Source organism: Charadrius vociferus, unplaced genomic scaffold (assembly GCF_000708025.1).
Source record: "Charadrius vociferus isolate BGI_N301 unplaced genomic scaffold, ASM70802v2 scaffold109, whole genome shotgun sequence".
Lineage (NCBI taxonomy): Eukaryota > Metazoa > Chordata > Aves > Charadriiformes > Charadriidae > Charadrius > Charadrius vociferus.
In genome coordinates, this window is record NW_009650060.1 from 2,953,831 (window position 1) to 2,968,130 (window position 14,300).

Consider the following 14,300-nt stretch of genomic DNA (forward strand, 5'->3'; position numbering starts at 1 on the left):
AGAGTGTAGACTTAAATTAGATATTAGAAAGAAATTCTTTATGCTGAAGGTGGTGAGACACTGGAACAAGCTGCCCAGAGAAGCTGTGGATGTCCCATCCCTGGAAGTGTTCGAGGCCAGGTGGGACTTTGACCTACCTGGGCTGGTGAGAGGTGTCCCTGCCCATGGCAGGGGGGATTGAACTACATGATCTTTAAGGTCCCTTCCAACCCAAACCATTCTATGATTCTACGATTTTATGTACCATTGATTAATATAAAATTATTGAGGGGAAGATGATATTATAACTTGATTTCACTTTTCAGGAAACTGAAAAAGCACCCCAATATTTGTTCATGGTGTATTATAACCATAGAGTCCCTAAATGAGATTACCTGTTCCTGTAGAGGCAACTTAATGTGAACACAGTCTAAAAGTTCTCTGCATCTGTAGGTGGTCAGCTACTCTTGAGGCATAAGAAGACTTTATCTTCTGAGCCAATTTCCCATGCAGGGATGGCAAAACAGATATTTCAACCTTGCAACCTGAAGATCTTTTATTCCTATTATTTTTATTTGTACTGTAGCAGTGCCAAGAGAATTGAGACTCCCTCATGTTGCAGTGCACTGGAGGTCGTGCAAACAGAATAATTGACACTTCTTCTTGTAGATAGTTTTCTGTCCATTTCTGCTGTTTCTTTAGCAACCTTCAGCCAAGTTTCAGACTTTGCAAACATTTATCCTCAGACTCAGCTGGATTATCATTATGCCCAAAATGATACTGTTTAAAATCAAATCTCTCTGAGTGAAATGCAGTGCTGGCATCGTTCCACCTTTATGTTACAAAAATAAGTCAAAGACTGAATTTTAAAATTTAGCTTATTACTTACGGTGTTTCTTTGCTTTTTGTATTTCTCTCATCTTTGAGATTTTAAAGGTAGCTTTTTGCAGTAAAAATAGAGTATGTAGGAGGGAGGAGAGGGGAAAGGGGGAGAAGTGCTGTTGTTACTGAAACTGGGAACTTCATTCCTACTTTCATTGTCTATGGTATCATGTTTTGTCTTTATATGATACTCAGAGAAAGAAAATAATTACTAATCTAATCAGAGGGTAACTCATTCAATATTTTCCAAAAGGTTGTGTCTAATAATTTCCCAACGCATCATCAGAAAACAATATCAGGGAAAAGCAGCCTGATGCTATGAATGTGCTAATTAAATTATACAATACAAATATTAATCCAAAGTGTAACAAGAGAGGAAAAAACATAAGATAAGCACTGTGATACTATGTCATGTCCAACTTAAATGAAAGAATCAAGAAGCATACCAAACCAGAACAACTTAGCTTGAGATGGCACTAGAAAAGGGACATGGCTTTTGCACTGATGTTCTTTTCTTCCCACAGGACAAAGCAGGCACGGAAGGTGATGTCACTAGCTTTTTTAGGCAGCTCAATCAACAGAGGCTTCAATCTGAGACTTTTACATGGAGATGCTATTTTAACTTCAAAGGAGTAGTGGAAGCTATCTGAAATGCTGAAGCAATGAGAGATTGTGTTGTAGGAGATGAATAGCAATGTTCTGTTTTTATCATCCTGTAATTCATAAAATCACAGAATCATAGAATCATTTAGGTTGGAAAAGACCTTTGAGATCACCGAGTCCAACATTAACCTAGCACTGCCAAGTTCACCACTCAACCATGTCCCTAATTCATTCCACTGTGACAAATTTCTTTTTTGAAGAAAAAAATATGCTTTTATCCTTAGATCTTCTTTCATAATAAAGCTGAATATCTGATACAGAAGAAGCCTTTCTGTACCTTGTGGTATGTCTTGCAGCAGGTACCTGGACCCTCCAAAAGGTGTCCCGATCTCCTTGGGTATTCCTACAAGGGACAAAGGGGATGCCTTAATAGAAGTGATATGGGCTAATTTATGACCTGCTATCAGGGCTGCATATTCTGGTAACCAGCAATAGCCAAGCAAGTTTTCTCAAGTGCACAGAGACAGAAGCACACATACCTGAAGCCTGAGGGAGTTTTTAACAACATTATTCGTGATTACTCTGCATCATTTGCTGTTCAGATAGTAATTTTAACTTTTGGGTCACCTTCCCCTATAGGTATCCATTAAATCATCCAGAGTTGTGAATGTGAATACCAATTACGTCAAGGGATTTTTTAAACCCTATTTCCAAAATCAGCAATAGTCAAGACACATTGTTTTGGGTTCAGATCCTACCGTAGCTTATCTTCTGTACACCAGCACTGTGGCTCAGAGACATTTTCAGAAGGTTTCTTCAAATTTTAATTTTAAATAGAAAGAAATGGTTGGTTTTTTTTTAAATCTGATCATTTTGTAAGGTTCAGCCAGAGTCTATCAGGCTGGTTCACACTAAGCTATTAGTTTATGAGGTTCACATAGAAATGAAAAACACAATAGGTCAGTACATGGCTCTTCATATCTAAAAGCCAAAATGGTAACATTCATTGGCTTCTTCATATATGACAATGATCTCACATAAACAAGACACCAAAAGCAGCAACAAAGATGTGAAATGCAAGGAGAATAATTTATTTAACATGCACAGTTTTCTACCAACAGTAGTCTCAAGTTCAGCACTTCTGGTGCCAGTAACGACCGTAATAAACAGTGTGATAAAAGCAAGTTTAAGTGAGACAGTGGGGAATTTGGCTCCAACGTGAGTGACATACCCTGTAATGAGTTTACAGCTGAGAAGTAAGCCTTAGTCTGCTTCAACATTTGAGCTGAGAAATAAACAGGGAATCTTTTCTGATTATTAACCTCCCCTTTGTTTTGCCACAGGGCTTAGTTGTCAGGAAGACAGGAATGAATGTGAAGAGGGTCTTTGTTTTCCTGGAGTGTCTTGTGTGAACACCTTTGGATCATATGCATGTGGAATTTGCCCCAGTGGGATGGAGGGAAATGGTAAAACTTGCAAATGTAAGTGTTTTGCATGATTTATTTTAATAGATGGGGGAAAAATGGGTTCAATTCTACTACTATTATCCTTAATTGAGTACTTTGCGACTTGCTTCAAGTACGGACCTTTAAATATACAAAGCAGTCTATTGTCATGTTATATCAATATGGATAATTGCAAATTGGTCTCTGTTTGCTGTTTTTCACTGCAGTTTAGTTTCATTTTGATTAGAACAAACACCGTAGCATACGAAAAAGTATTTTCCAGATGCCAGCTAGAATATTTGCCAGGGACGTTCCCCAGGTTCTCCATGATTTCACTCCTAAGTATACCATCCACTAACAAGGGCTTGGGGAGCACCCCCAGGATTACTTTTGTTTTGAACGAGTGCTGTGTAAGCAGCGTGTAGGGTAAGAGGAAGAAGGTCCATGTGCGAATCCTTCACATCCTTTCATGTCTTTTGCAAGATGGGCTTTCATCAGAGGATGCAGTCCACAGCTGTTGAGCTAATGCTTGGTGTAAAGTCATGCCACAGGTCCCAACTAGTGAAGGAAATGGCTAGGAACAATTTTACACCTGCTCAGTATTTGCTTCTGGGGCAAGAGACTTGCTAGCAGGGAGACTACACCGACTTTGTACTCTGCTGAGACCTTCCCAGTGCACGGCACGCGTCTGACTCACACGCTGCTTCCATCAGTCATATACACACAAATCTCTAAATATAACATTTGGTTGGCCAGAAGGAGAGAAATCAACACTTGAAGTGCTTCACGTTTGTTTGTTGGTGTTTCCAAAGAAATCCCAGAAGCAAAAGATACAGATATTAGCTGTGCAGGTATTAACTTATCCTCATATTGACTACTAAAGAGAAAAAAAATTTTCTGAAGCAGAAAGGTTCAGTTGTAACTGCAGCATCTTGGCACCAGCAGAACTGTCTTTGCCAGGTTTACCAAATATCACTTCAATCATATTGCCAAATATCTGTACAGGATGGGTGGTTTTTTTCTGTATTATTTGGTCACATTGGTTATTTCAAAGTGATTTTGCACCTGTTTCACTAATGCCTATTCTTTGTAGCTAATTTGGCCAATGAAGGAAGAATATACAAAATAATTCCTTTTTTTTAAATAGATCAGAAAAGCATTTTTTTCCTTTGCATTTTTTTAACAACAGAAAATTTTCTCGGTTTCTGAAATGCACATTTATTAGAAAGAATAAACTTGAGGGCTTCCTTGTCCACCCAAGACAGGATAGAAATCATTCTGTGTGATTCTGATATACAGACTTAACATACCCACTCATACTTCCCTTGTTGAAGCAAATATAAAAGCTTCTGGAAGGAAGGAGAAAACTGAGGTAACTTTATAGCTATTAGACTGGGCTATAGCTCATTGCATTATTTAATATATATAAAATATATATATATATATATAATATATATAAAAAGTCATAGTCTTAGGCTTTATTAGCAGTAAAGAATATCTGAGACCCAGGGCAGGGTTGCTTAGCTCACAACATATATCCATGTAGACTTCACAATCCCTAATTCATTCAATAAATTATCTTAAAAATTATGTAGAAATCGATATTTTTTAGAGTCTCCACTAAACAATTTTCCTCTTTCCATCCACATATACTCTGTACAGGTATTTTGACACATCCAAAGTTTGCAGCTGAACTACCCGAAGCCAACAAACACACACAACATAGTTTCAGAAAGAAGCTTCCAAAGAGAGGCAGGAATCAGGCAGAGCACAGGTCCCCGATGTAGCGTAGCTTCTTCATCCAAGCAGCAATGCTGTCTAACACACTGGGACCTGTGGCCTTCTGGCTGCCCCTAGCTCAATAAAAGATCACTGTGCATATTAAGTATGTCTCTCAGATAAGCAAAGTTCAGTGATTTTGGGCACAGTAATTTTTCCTATGTTTGTGTTGAAGCTTTGCTGCATGTCAGCAGCTGACTCACCTGATTTGCCTTTATTTGCTTGATGGTTGGCTTCCAGAATAAACTTATGTCAGGTTATCTGATTTGCTGTTACTGTTGCTTTTTATCATCAATCACAGCTAAGCTCTAACACCTTGTTTCCTTGTCTCCGTGCTTTCTTTTCACAGTCGTGTTTGCTGCTGACATTACAAAAGCTCTAAGCGTTGAAAACGGCGATGGCAAAGGTGATTTGAACACGACCGAGGTTAAGCAGCAACTTCAAGCCTTAGAGGCAAAGGATTCTCCTGTAATGAAGAATTTTAGCCTAAGTGATAGACATGGTAGGTATACAAGGATGTGAAATCTTTTTCAGTTGCTGCAGTTTACATATTCAGAAATCATACATTTTACCATCCTAACAGTGAACGTAAACTAGCTGTTTGTAATACATCATAAACAGTTAAAAATCAACCCCCCCTTCAATACATCAGGCTGCATTGCTGCTAAATAATTTCACACAGGAGGAGAGCCATTGCAGTAACAGCAATCAGAGTGGTCAGGCTTAACCAGAAATCACATCTCTTCTGAGCTAGAACAAAATCACTCCAAATCTTAGTGATCAATGGAAAGCGAGAGGATAAGAATGACAGCTTATGCCAACTTGCCATCGCCAAGTGATGCTGACGTTTTGTTGCAGCGTTTGACAGGCAGTCACTGAATTCAGACTGAGTTTTGAGCATAAGTGAAGATCGACTCTTGAAGTATGAACTTGACTGTGGCAGACGCTTTCCCCCGGCGCGGAACACTACAGCACTCTCTAACAGGGCTGCGCACCGTGTGCCGCTTCACTTGCCCCAGTTCTAAAGGGTATTGCATTTTTAGTCGATTTTCTAGTGAAAGCAGGGAGCAGAAGAATTGAGACTGAACACGTCTGGCGTGCAGGGGCATATGTAAAAGAAAAGATTATTATTTTTTTTTTCTCACCTTCTTTTGCATATCTGTACCAGGCCAGCCAACAGCTAACCAGAACGTGCCTCTTACAGGTGACCATAATAACGCTGTAGGCAAGGTGCAAGAAAAACGCTGAAAATACTCGAGAATCATGATGGAGACCTCACTGGAGGCAGTTAAAAAAGATCTACAACCATCATTAAGATTTTATTCATCATCTGTTCTCTGTCTTGACACTATTAAATACTTCACAGGCAGCTCATATATGCTGGCTATTCAGTGGCATCATAATTGATAAAATATTATATACTACTGGAGTGTTACATTTTGCACGTAGTTCTAAGATAATTAAAGTAGTCTCCTGTCATATAAGGTTTGACACATTAAGGATGATTTCTAGATCAGAAACATTTGACAGTGTATTTTTAAAGGTAGGGTATATGTGCTGTAAGGTTTGATGATTACCTTCCAATTATAAAAGACAAAAGGATGTCAAATAATACAGTTTCTGACTCTGTTAATCTTTCACTTACGCTGAAAATTACAGTTTCTATATTATCCATGATAAATGCCAAACAACTTTGAGTAATAAGCTTGAAAACATGTAATTAGAGGACTAATAAATCTTGCTTTAATGAGAAACAGCTGTTCTGTTACACTGTGCCTACAGGACATTCTCATGTTTGGCTCAAGCTTTGGGAACATTCTGCATTAATTAGATTTTAAAGGAATAAAAGCAGTTATAAAGCTTTAGTCGTGCTCAGGCAGTCACTGCTTAATTTTACATATGCATTTGGTTTGAGAAATTATAAATAAACATGCTGGAAATCCCTTCTTTTTTAGGCCATGCCACACCACTGTCACATATTACTACCTGTGCCAACAGGCCGTGTTTTCCCGGAGTGTTATGTTTTGATCGGAAACCCCCTTACATTGGATACGTCTGTGGCCGATGTCCAGCAGGGTTTTTTGGAAACGGTCGGATCTGTACCAAAGTCCCCAGACCAGGTACTTTCTCATTTTTAGAATTTTAAAAAGGTTTTGCCTACAAAAGCTGTAAGAAAATATTAACTAATACATCATTGCAATACCATGTACTTTATAATCAAACACTGAAGGTTTTTTTCTTTCGCTCTTCCCTGATGAGCAGCTACCAGGTCTTATTTTAGGAATACCTGTCTCTGTGAGTCGAAATTCAATAGATTAACCACCTCGTTTGCCACTAGGGAGAATTCTTCACAGCAGGACTTCCTAGGTGGTATGAATCACCACATCTGTATTTCTGCCACTGCACTGGCATAGGATTTCAAAACATGTTTCCTCCTCCGTCAGATCCGAATATGACACATGCCAGTATCACTCCGCTTTCCTTCTTTCCTAATTCTTTTGCTGCAAGGCATCTGTTCTCCAAGGTGACCTGTGAAGATGATGATAGACAAAGTGTCATGTAAGAACAACTATACCAACAACTAAATGCAACAGATAATTAAAGCATTTCAATAGTATCTTTCGTGCCCTGAGCAATAATCTACCTTAGGGAACTCTGAAGCTCAGCCGGTCCCATTAATCTCTGAGGACTGATCATTAGAAGAGGTCTTCTGCTGTGATAAAAGACAAGTTGGGTCCTGACCTCAGGCAGAAAGTGGCAATAGCATAGCAACCACTCATCAGTCATCTGACCCTGCTTTCTCTCAAAGAAATTCTCATAATTCAATGTATGGTTCTCTAGGGACAGTCTGGATGGTTGTCCCCTTTTTACTGCACAGAGTAATTTGCCAAGAGAACTCATGTTTATTCCTTAATAACAGTAGTTACTAGGTTAGATTCCCTGGTTTTCTTATAAATCTTTTTCTTAAGTACTCAAGACAGAGTGGCTTGAAACCTGTCAAATTGTTCCCCAACCTCCTACACGGCAAACCCACCTTCACTCCCCATTCCATATCCAAATCAATGACTGTTGCCTTAGTGTTGTATTTTAACGCACGCTATCAAAGTGCAAGCAATTTTACTGCTTAGTGTCGGTATCATCCAATCTCTTTGAACTATAAATTGATTTTCGCCCGTTCGCTGAATCTAAAGGTCACAAAAATAAACCCAACATTTTTTCTTTTTCCAGCAATGAGTATGTACAGTGTATTACTTAGTTTGTCAGAGTCACTAAGTCCGCTATTGACTTCTCGATAACTTCATGAAGCTGTAAAAGCAGTTGAGAAAAAAAAAAAAAATCATTGTGCATATAAACAAACTAACATTTCTGTTATTGCCTAAAGCTGCATCTTGTCCTTAATGGGGTAACGGGATACACATTGTACACCCCAAAGGTCATTTAAATGCTCTGGAATAGAACATATAGTCTACAGCTGTAGACATTGGTACAGTATATCAGACACACCTACATTGTGCTTATATAATTATTGACCAATAATTGTGTGTATGTTCTAAAAAGGGAAGTGTAGAGAGTAGTTGCCGTTTACTTTGATTCATACCTGTCACACACAACTCGAGGCAAGACTGCAGAAATATCCCAAGTATCAGGATCTGAAATTAATACATGCTTCTTTCAAAAACAAGTTGTACATCAGAGGCTGAGGGGTTGTTTTTCTTTTTCCTCTCAAATACACAAATTGAGTCTGGGTCTTCATGCTGCAAATGCGGCCGTGCGACCATCTCGAGCACTTTGGGGAGGAAATGAAGAGGAGTTATTTTTTGTGCCAACAGTGCCTTATATTCACTCATGTGAATTATATCACAATATAAACGATGAGAATCTTGTGCCTCAAGGTTAAATGAGAGTAGTCATTTGTTTAAATATTTAGAAATGAAAGCAATTGCTGCAGTTGTACAAGTGGTCTAATTTATGACCAAAATGATCGGTTTAACTATCTTTCCCGTGCACTTTGGTAGTTCAAGCAGAAGTATTGTATAGCATTGATGATTAAAAGATACCAGACAAAAAAGAAGGAACTTTCAATTAAATTTATGTACAGTTGTGGATTATGATTATTGTGAAATCCTCCCTGTTAGAATAATAGCTTCTCTCCCTTGTAACTTATGGTGTCAGTCTTCAAATGAAACAGAACAAATCCTCTTCAGCTTAATACAGTGCTTGTGAAGGTACTGAGATTATGTGCCACTTCTTTCCAACTCTAGTAATTTTAATCTCAAAATACTCTTGCTAATCCCTATTTTGTACTTTTATTGGCTGCTTTTGACATGAAGTTATACCCAATTGTTGTGATTTAAGGATTAAAGGATAAGTATTTTTTTCATACAGAAACTGCAAAAATTACCCAACTGCCTTTGTAAACCACTGAGGAGAAAAAATATGCCAGAAGAAAATTGTTTCCTAAGTCAGTGTTTGATGAGCTGCACCCAAAAGTCCTTCAGTTTTGATTTATAATCAACAGAGTACCATTTCTTCAGCATTGATATGTGATAGTTATTAATCTTTTTACGTACTTGACTTACTGCAAACTACGTAACTCACAAATAAGTTTTGGAGCTATATTTACCTCCTCTGCCAACAATGCAGGGCCTCATTCCGTTCTCACTTATGTGTTTTACCTGGTTTATATCAGTAGTTTGTACCAGTTTAAATCAACCAGACTTGGTTGCAATTGTTTTTGAAGGATATCAAATTAGTCTTAAGGAAAAACATCACCAGTAACAAAGTTGGTATGGAGTTTCATATACGTAAGGGGAAATTATTATTTTTAAAAATACATTCTCATATCAGAAACAAAAACTTATTTCTTTCCTTTCAAAATCCATAAAGCAGGTAACCTACATTTTTAAAAAAAATTACTAGTAGGATCAAAAGTCCCTTAATTTTGCTGGCATTGAACAAAGAGGAAAGTCTAAGGAATTTAAATCTGCCACTGGGCACATTTTGCATTTGTATAAAATATCTGTTACGTTTTCTTTACAAGAGGCAGATCTCTTAAATCAAACCATGCCGTATTGTTGGTCACATTCCTGGCACAAGGAAAATGAATATATCCTGATGGGGGATGCTGGTGATGTTACTGCATGTTGCAATATTAGTTCTCGTCAGATTCTACTGGTATTTCTCTGGACTGGTTTCATCACTCACAGTCACAGAGATACCCATCTGTTTGCACTTCCTTTAGCAGGTTAGAGAGGTTGGTGTCATCACAAAAGATTTATTTTTTTCCCATTAGTAAATCAGCATTTTTACTGGACAAAGCAGAGCCACATCCATCACCGATAAAAGATCATTTGTTCAGAGCCAGCGCTTACTGCCTCTCCTGGGTTTGGGAGCCGAAGATCAAGGGAAAGGATTATTTTATGATCTCTGTAATCGAGTTCTGCTTCCCCATTCTGAACACCACTGCTAGCTCTCCTGCCATAGCAGTTAATTTGCAGTATTGTGGACATTTTGCACTTGATATACTTTTGTACGTGCCAGCTATTTGTTATGTTTATGTACCCTATACTTTACACTATTCCAGTATCCGCACTGTGCTTCTGAATTCACTTTGATTTTACATCAGAGAGCCCACTGTGACCCTCTCATTTGCACCACTGTCAGATCGACATCAAGGTGTGGATTTAAAAGGAGAATAAAATGTTTTGAATTGAAGGAATGTATGTGTTTAAATACACAGTGCTTGTTCTAACACCAGAGGAACATATCAATCTTAAATTTTACATTCTTAACTTTTAACTTTGCAGTCACTGCTGTCATTATTAGCGCTCATCAGTGATGACTGTACATAAAAAATAAATAACTCCAGTAAGAGCTTTGGTCACCAACCCAAGGTCTCACCTCTGGAGCTAACCGCAGGAGTAGGGACCTCTTACTGCCTGGAACAAGTCAAATGATTTTGCTTCAAGAGATGGCTGAAGAACATAATGGACTCCTTTCATCTCTTATCTAACCGAATTGATGAATTTGCATTAAAAAGATCAAGGCCCAGATTCCAGTCTCTCTTACAGCAGTGCAAATCATAAGCGATTCCATTAAAGGAACAGCATTACCCTAATGGAGTGAGCCAAGCACTGCTCCTGGAAGACACGACTTAAAACCTGTTAAGGTAGGCACATCACACACAGAACTTTTAAATACGAAATCTGTATGTACCATTAGGTGTAGATAAAATGCACACACTTTGCAGCATTCAGCGGGTGCTTTGTAACGAGTAATTAACCAGTCTTGACTTGGTTTATGCAATGAGTTATGAGGCTCACTGCAAGTCAGGAGTATTTTGATGATGCAGTCCTTAGCTGTGAAGTTGTCCGAGATCCTTGCAAAGAACAGAAATGCAGAATAAACAGTAAATACTGCTCTGATTGGCCTCTGTGTGCTAATAGCCCTCAGCTATTCTTGTGGACTCCAGAACTGGGAAGCATTGCATCTCAATGCCGTGGCTTCCAGCTACAAGGTCTGACTCAGACCATTGAAATTCTGTCCGCAATTCATCTTTGGAATTTATGGTGGAAGTTGCTGATCCCTTTCGTAAACTATGTTTCAGTGTTTCTAGTTTGCGTATTTCAGGAAAAAATGAACATTTTTTCAGACTGACCAGTTATGATGTAATGATATCTCCTTCAAGGGGTGACATGATGAAATGGCAACTGCAGTGGGGTTAGAAATGCCACACAGAGGCATTCCATATAAATTTGGACTCACGAAAGACACAGTTTTGCAAATGGCGTACCAGTAATCTTCAGACGAGGCCAGGATCAAGCTGGCACTTTGGACATAAGCTGAGACCCTTTCCTGCCCTCTGAGTATGTAATTGCCACTGAAAATCCACTCCCATACTTGTCAAGGTAGAAAGGGAATCTGAGAGTCTTTCTGATGGCTTTCTCCTCCTTAGGGATACCTAATAAAATATTAAGCATTTTCAGAATAATATCAACAGAGGGCTGTACTGTATATGCTATGACCCAAACATAACAACTAAAGTAGGCACGGTGGGAAGAATATGTTTAGATAACTTAAAAGATAAACGGTTTCCAGCTTCACTGATCCATATACTCTGTCAATCCAGAATTTGTTAAGTGCTTCCAATACAGATGATATATTTAGGAAATGATGTGGCTCAGCAATAGAAGACCAATGAAGCCCAAGCCATAAAACCACTAGGGAAGAGGACTCAGCTATATGTCATGAATAATATTTACATTCAATCAGAACATCAGATAGAGATTACATTTCTCTCCTACCAAGAATGTGCCATCTTTTGCTTAAGCAATCACTGTGCCATCATGACTTTTAAGTGATAATAACAACTCAGTCTCCAACAAATAATCTACGGAGGATACAGGCCCTGTAGTTTTTTACATTGACAGAACAGAGAGCAAGATTATCTCCTCTTAAAATTTCCAAGCTCGTTCAATCATCTAGCTATAACAGCACACAGCTTTTAAAGCGAGCCAACCCTGTTTCTGCAAATTTGATAAGATTGCTGTTTTGTTAAAGGCACTTAGAAGCCCTTTAAAACTGTAAGTAACTCTTACTGGACCAATATCCTGTCCTCATTAAAGCAACACAAGAGTTTTGCCACTAACTACAAAAGCAGAGCAGTTGAAGAAAAAGGATTCATAAGCAATGCAAAGCACAGCAAACTACAGGGGGTAAAAATAGGTGTGAAAAACACAGACTCATCATTGCTCAGGACAAATTTGGCACTCGTTCCTTACCATCTCGCTGTTGTTGATGAACAGGTACCTACAGATGCAGTGGCACTCATTCCACTGAACTTGCTTGCAGAATCAGGCGATAGTCACAGTCCATCCATGTGAATTTTGCCCCAAATATTACACGTCACATGTATAGAGCTAGTTAATTTCTGAAGGGACAGAGCAACAGCCCATAGCTAACACAACACAGCTGATCCTCTGCATGCAGGAGAGAATGGTCTCTCATGCCGACTATTTCTTAGATTAAGAATTTCATAGAACCATAGAACAGCCCAGGTTGGAAGGGACCTCAAAAGATCATCTGGTCCAACCTTTGGTTTCTCAAAGAGAATTTATCTCTTATAATATGATGAAAATACAAAAGACTTTTGTTTTGTTTAAATTTCTACAGGACACCGTGGGGCAGAACCGCACACTGGAGAGCATCACCAGAGCTCCCTGATCTGTAAGTGGTGTAACAGCTGATAAATCTTTCATATTACTGAAAAATAAAAGGTCTTACTAAGAGTTCCTGCATGCTAACACACTTTGCTTACGGTATTTATAGAATATTGTCTTTAAAATCTCAGGTTTTAATCAAGCCATCGGTTCATGAAATTTTAAATTCTTCTTAAGTTATTGTAACACCTCACAGGAAAGGGAATCCTTAAACCTTCTTCCTTCCTTCATCCCCAAATGCCTCAGGTTAGTTCGTAACTTCCCCTTTATATTTGTTTGAATGCAAAAAAAGGGAACTTGTTAACTTCTTGATAGCTATTTATGTCACAGTGTCGAATTCCTGAGTGACCTCGGCTTGCTTCAGAATTCTTGCTCCATTAAAAACAATAATTACCAAAATACATGGTCAGAGCCTGAGAGAGGAAAAGATTAAACATAACACTGTTGCTAGCTGAAGTGCAACTATTGAATGTCTCTACTTGCTCATCCTAATACTCTTTCTAAGAGAAAAACACAAGCATTACAAAGGAAAGTCTTATGACAGGACTGTCCCCAACATGCTACTATAGAATTTAAAGGGCAGAAGTAAGTTTTGCCAAGAGGTGATGACACCTACATTCAATAAAGCGTTGAGCTATAGCTAAACAACCATACTTCAGGAACTGTTGCATTAACAGCACAGGCTGTTCAGGTGGAAGGTAAGCTTCAAATTCTGTACTAATGCTGCTTATCTTGCATTTAGGGATGCCGACCCCTCTTCTAAACCGCAGCCTGAATTCAATGCACGTTGTTCATACCCTTTATGCACAACTAAATGGACATGCCGTTTATGATCGCTAACCTGCTGGTAATAGTGAAAAACCCATTCGGTTAAACTGGACACAAATTAGGAGAACTGACTAAGAACTTTTGTGACGTACCATCTGAAAACTTATTATTGAAATTCCCTGCTTTTTGTTTTCTATATTAGAAAGAAACTGTAGATAGCTGTCAACCTAATCAGTTAAAATTGTAGAAAATGCCATAAAATGATGATTTCACTGAGAGTATTTGTATGTACTTATATGGTATTAAAATAGATTCATTACTGGTCTCTAGCAAGGCATAGTTCAGATTGTTTCTTGGCTTTCATATGTAAAGTAACTCATTTTTCTGTGTTTACAGCCCAAAACAACATAATTATAGTTTTAGATGACTTACTTCTTGAATCCAATAAAAGGAGAATTTCAGTAAAATATTCAAATTTAAGCTATTTTTTTCTTTGAAGAAATATTATGGATTTTCTTTTGAAGAAATGTTATGAACTTTCTTTATAATCTATTATTACAGTTCTAAAGGAGTCTACATAGATGTTTCAGAGAAATAGACAGGGAAGCTTCAGAGAGGATCTGTC

At 38.2% G+C, this 14,300-nt stretch overlaps 1 protein-coding gene across 1 annotated transcript in view; it reads left to right on the plus strand.

The window, feature by feature from the left end:
- LOC104292346 (von Willebrand factor D and EGF domain-containing protein-like) overlaps positions 1 to 13,747 on the plus strand; it is a 116,398-nt gene extending 102,651 nt beyond the window's left edge. Inside the window, exons 16-18 of the mRNA XM_009891710.1 lie at positions 5,038 to 5,190; positions 6,644 to 6,808; positions 13,650 to 13,747. Coding sequence (XP_009890012.1) covers positions 5,038 to 5,190; positions 6,644 to 6,808; positions 13,650 to 13,747 — 416 coding nt within the window. The remainder of the gene's footprint in view (positions 1 to 5,037; positions 5,191 to 6,643; positions 6,809 to 13,649) is intronic.
- The last annotated feature ends 553 nt before the right edge of the window (positions 13,748 to 14,300 follow it).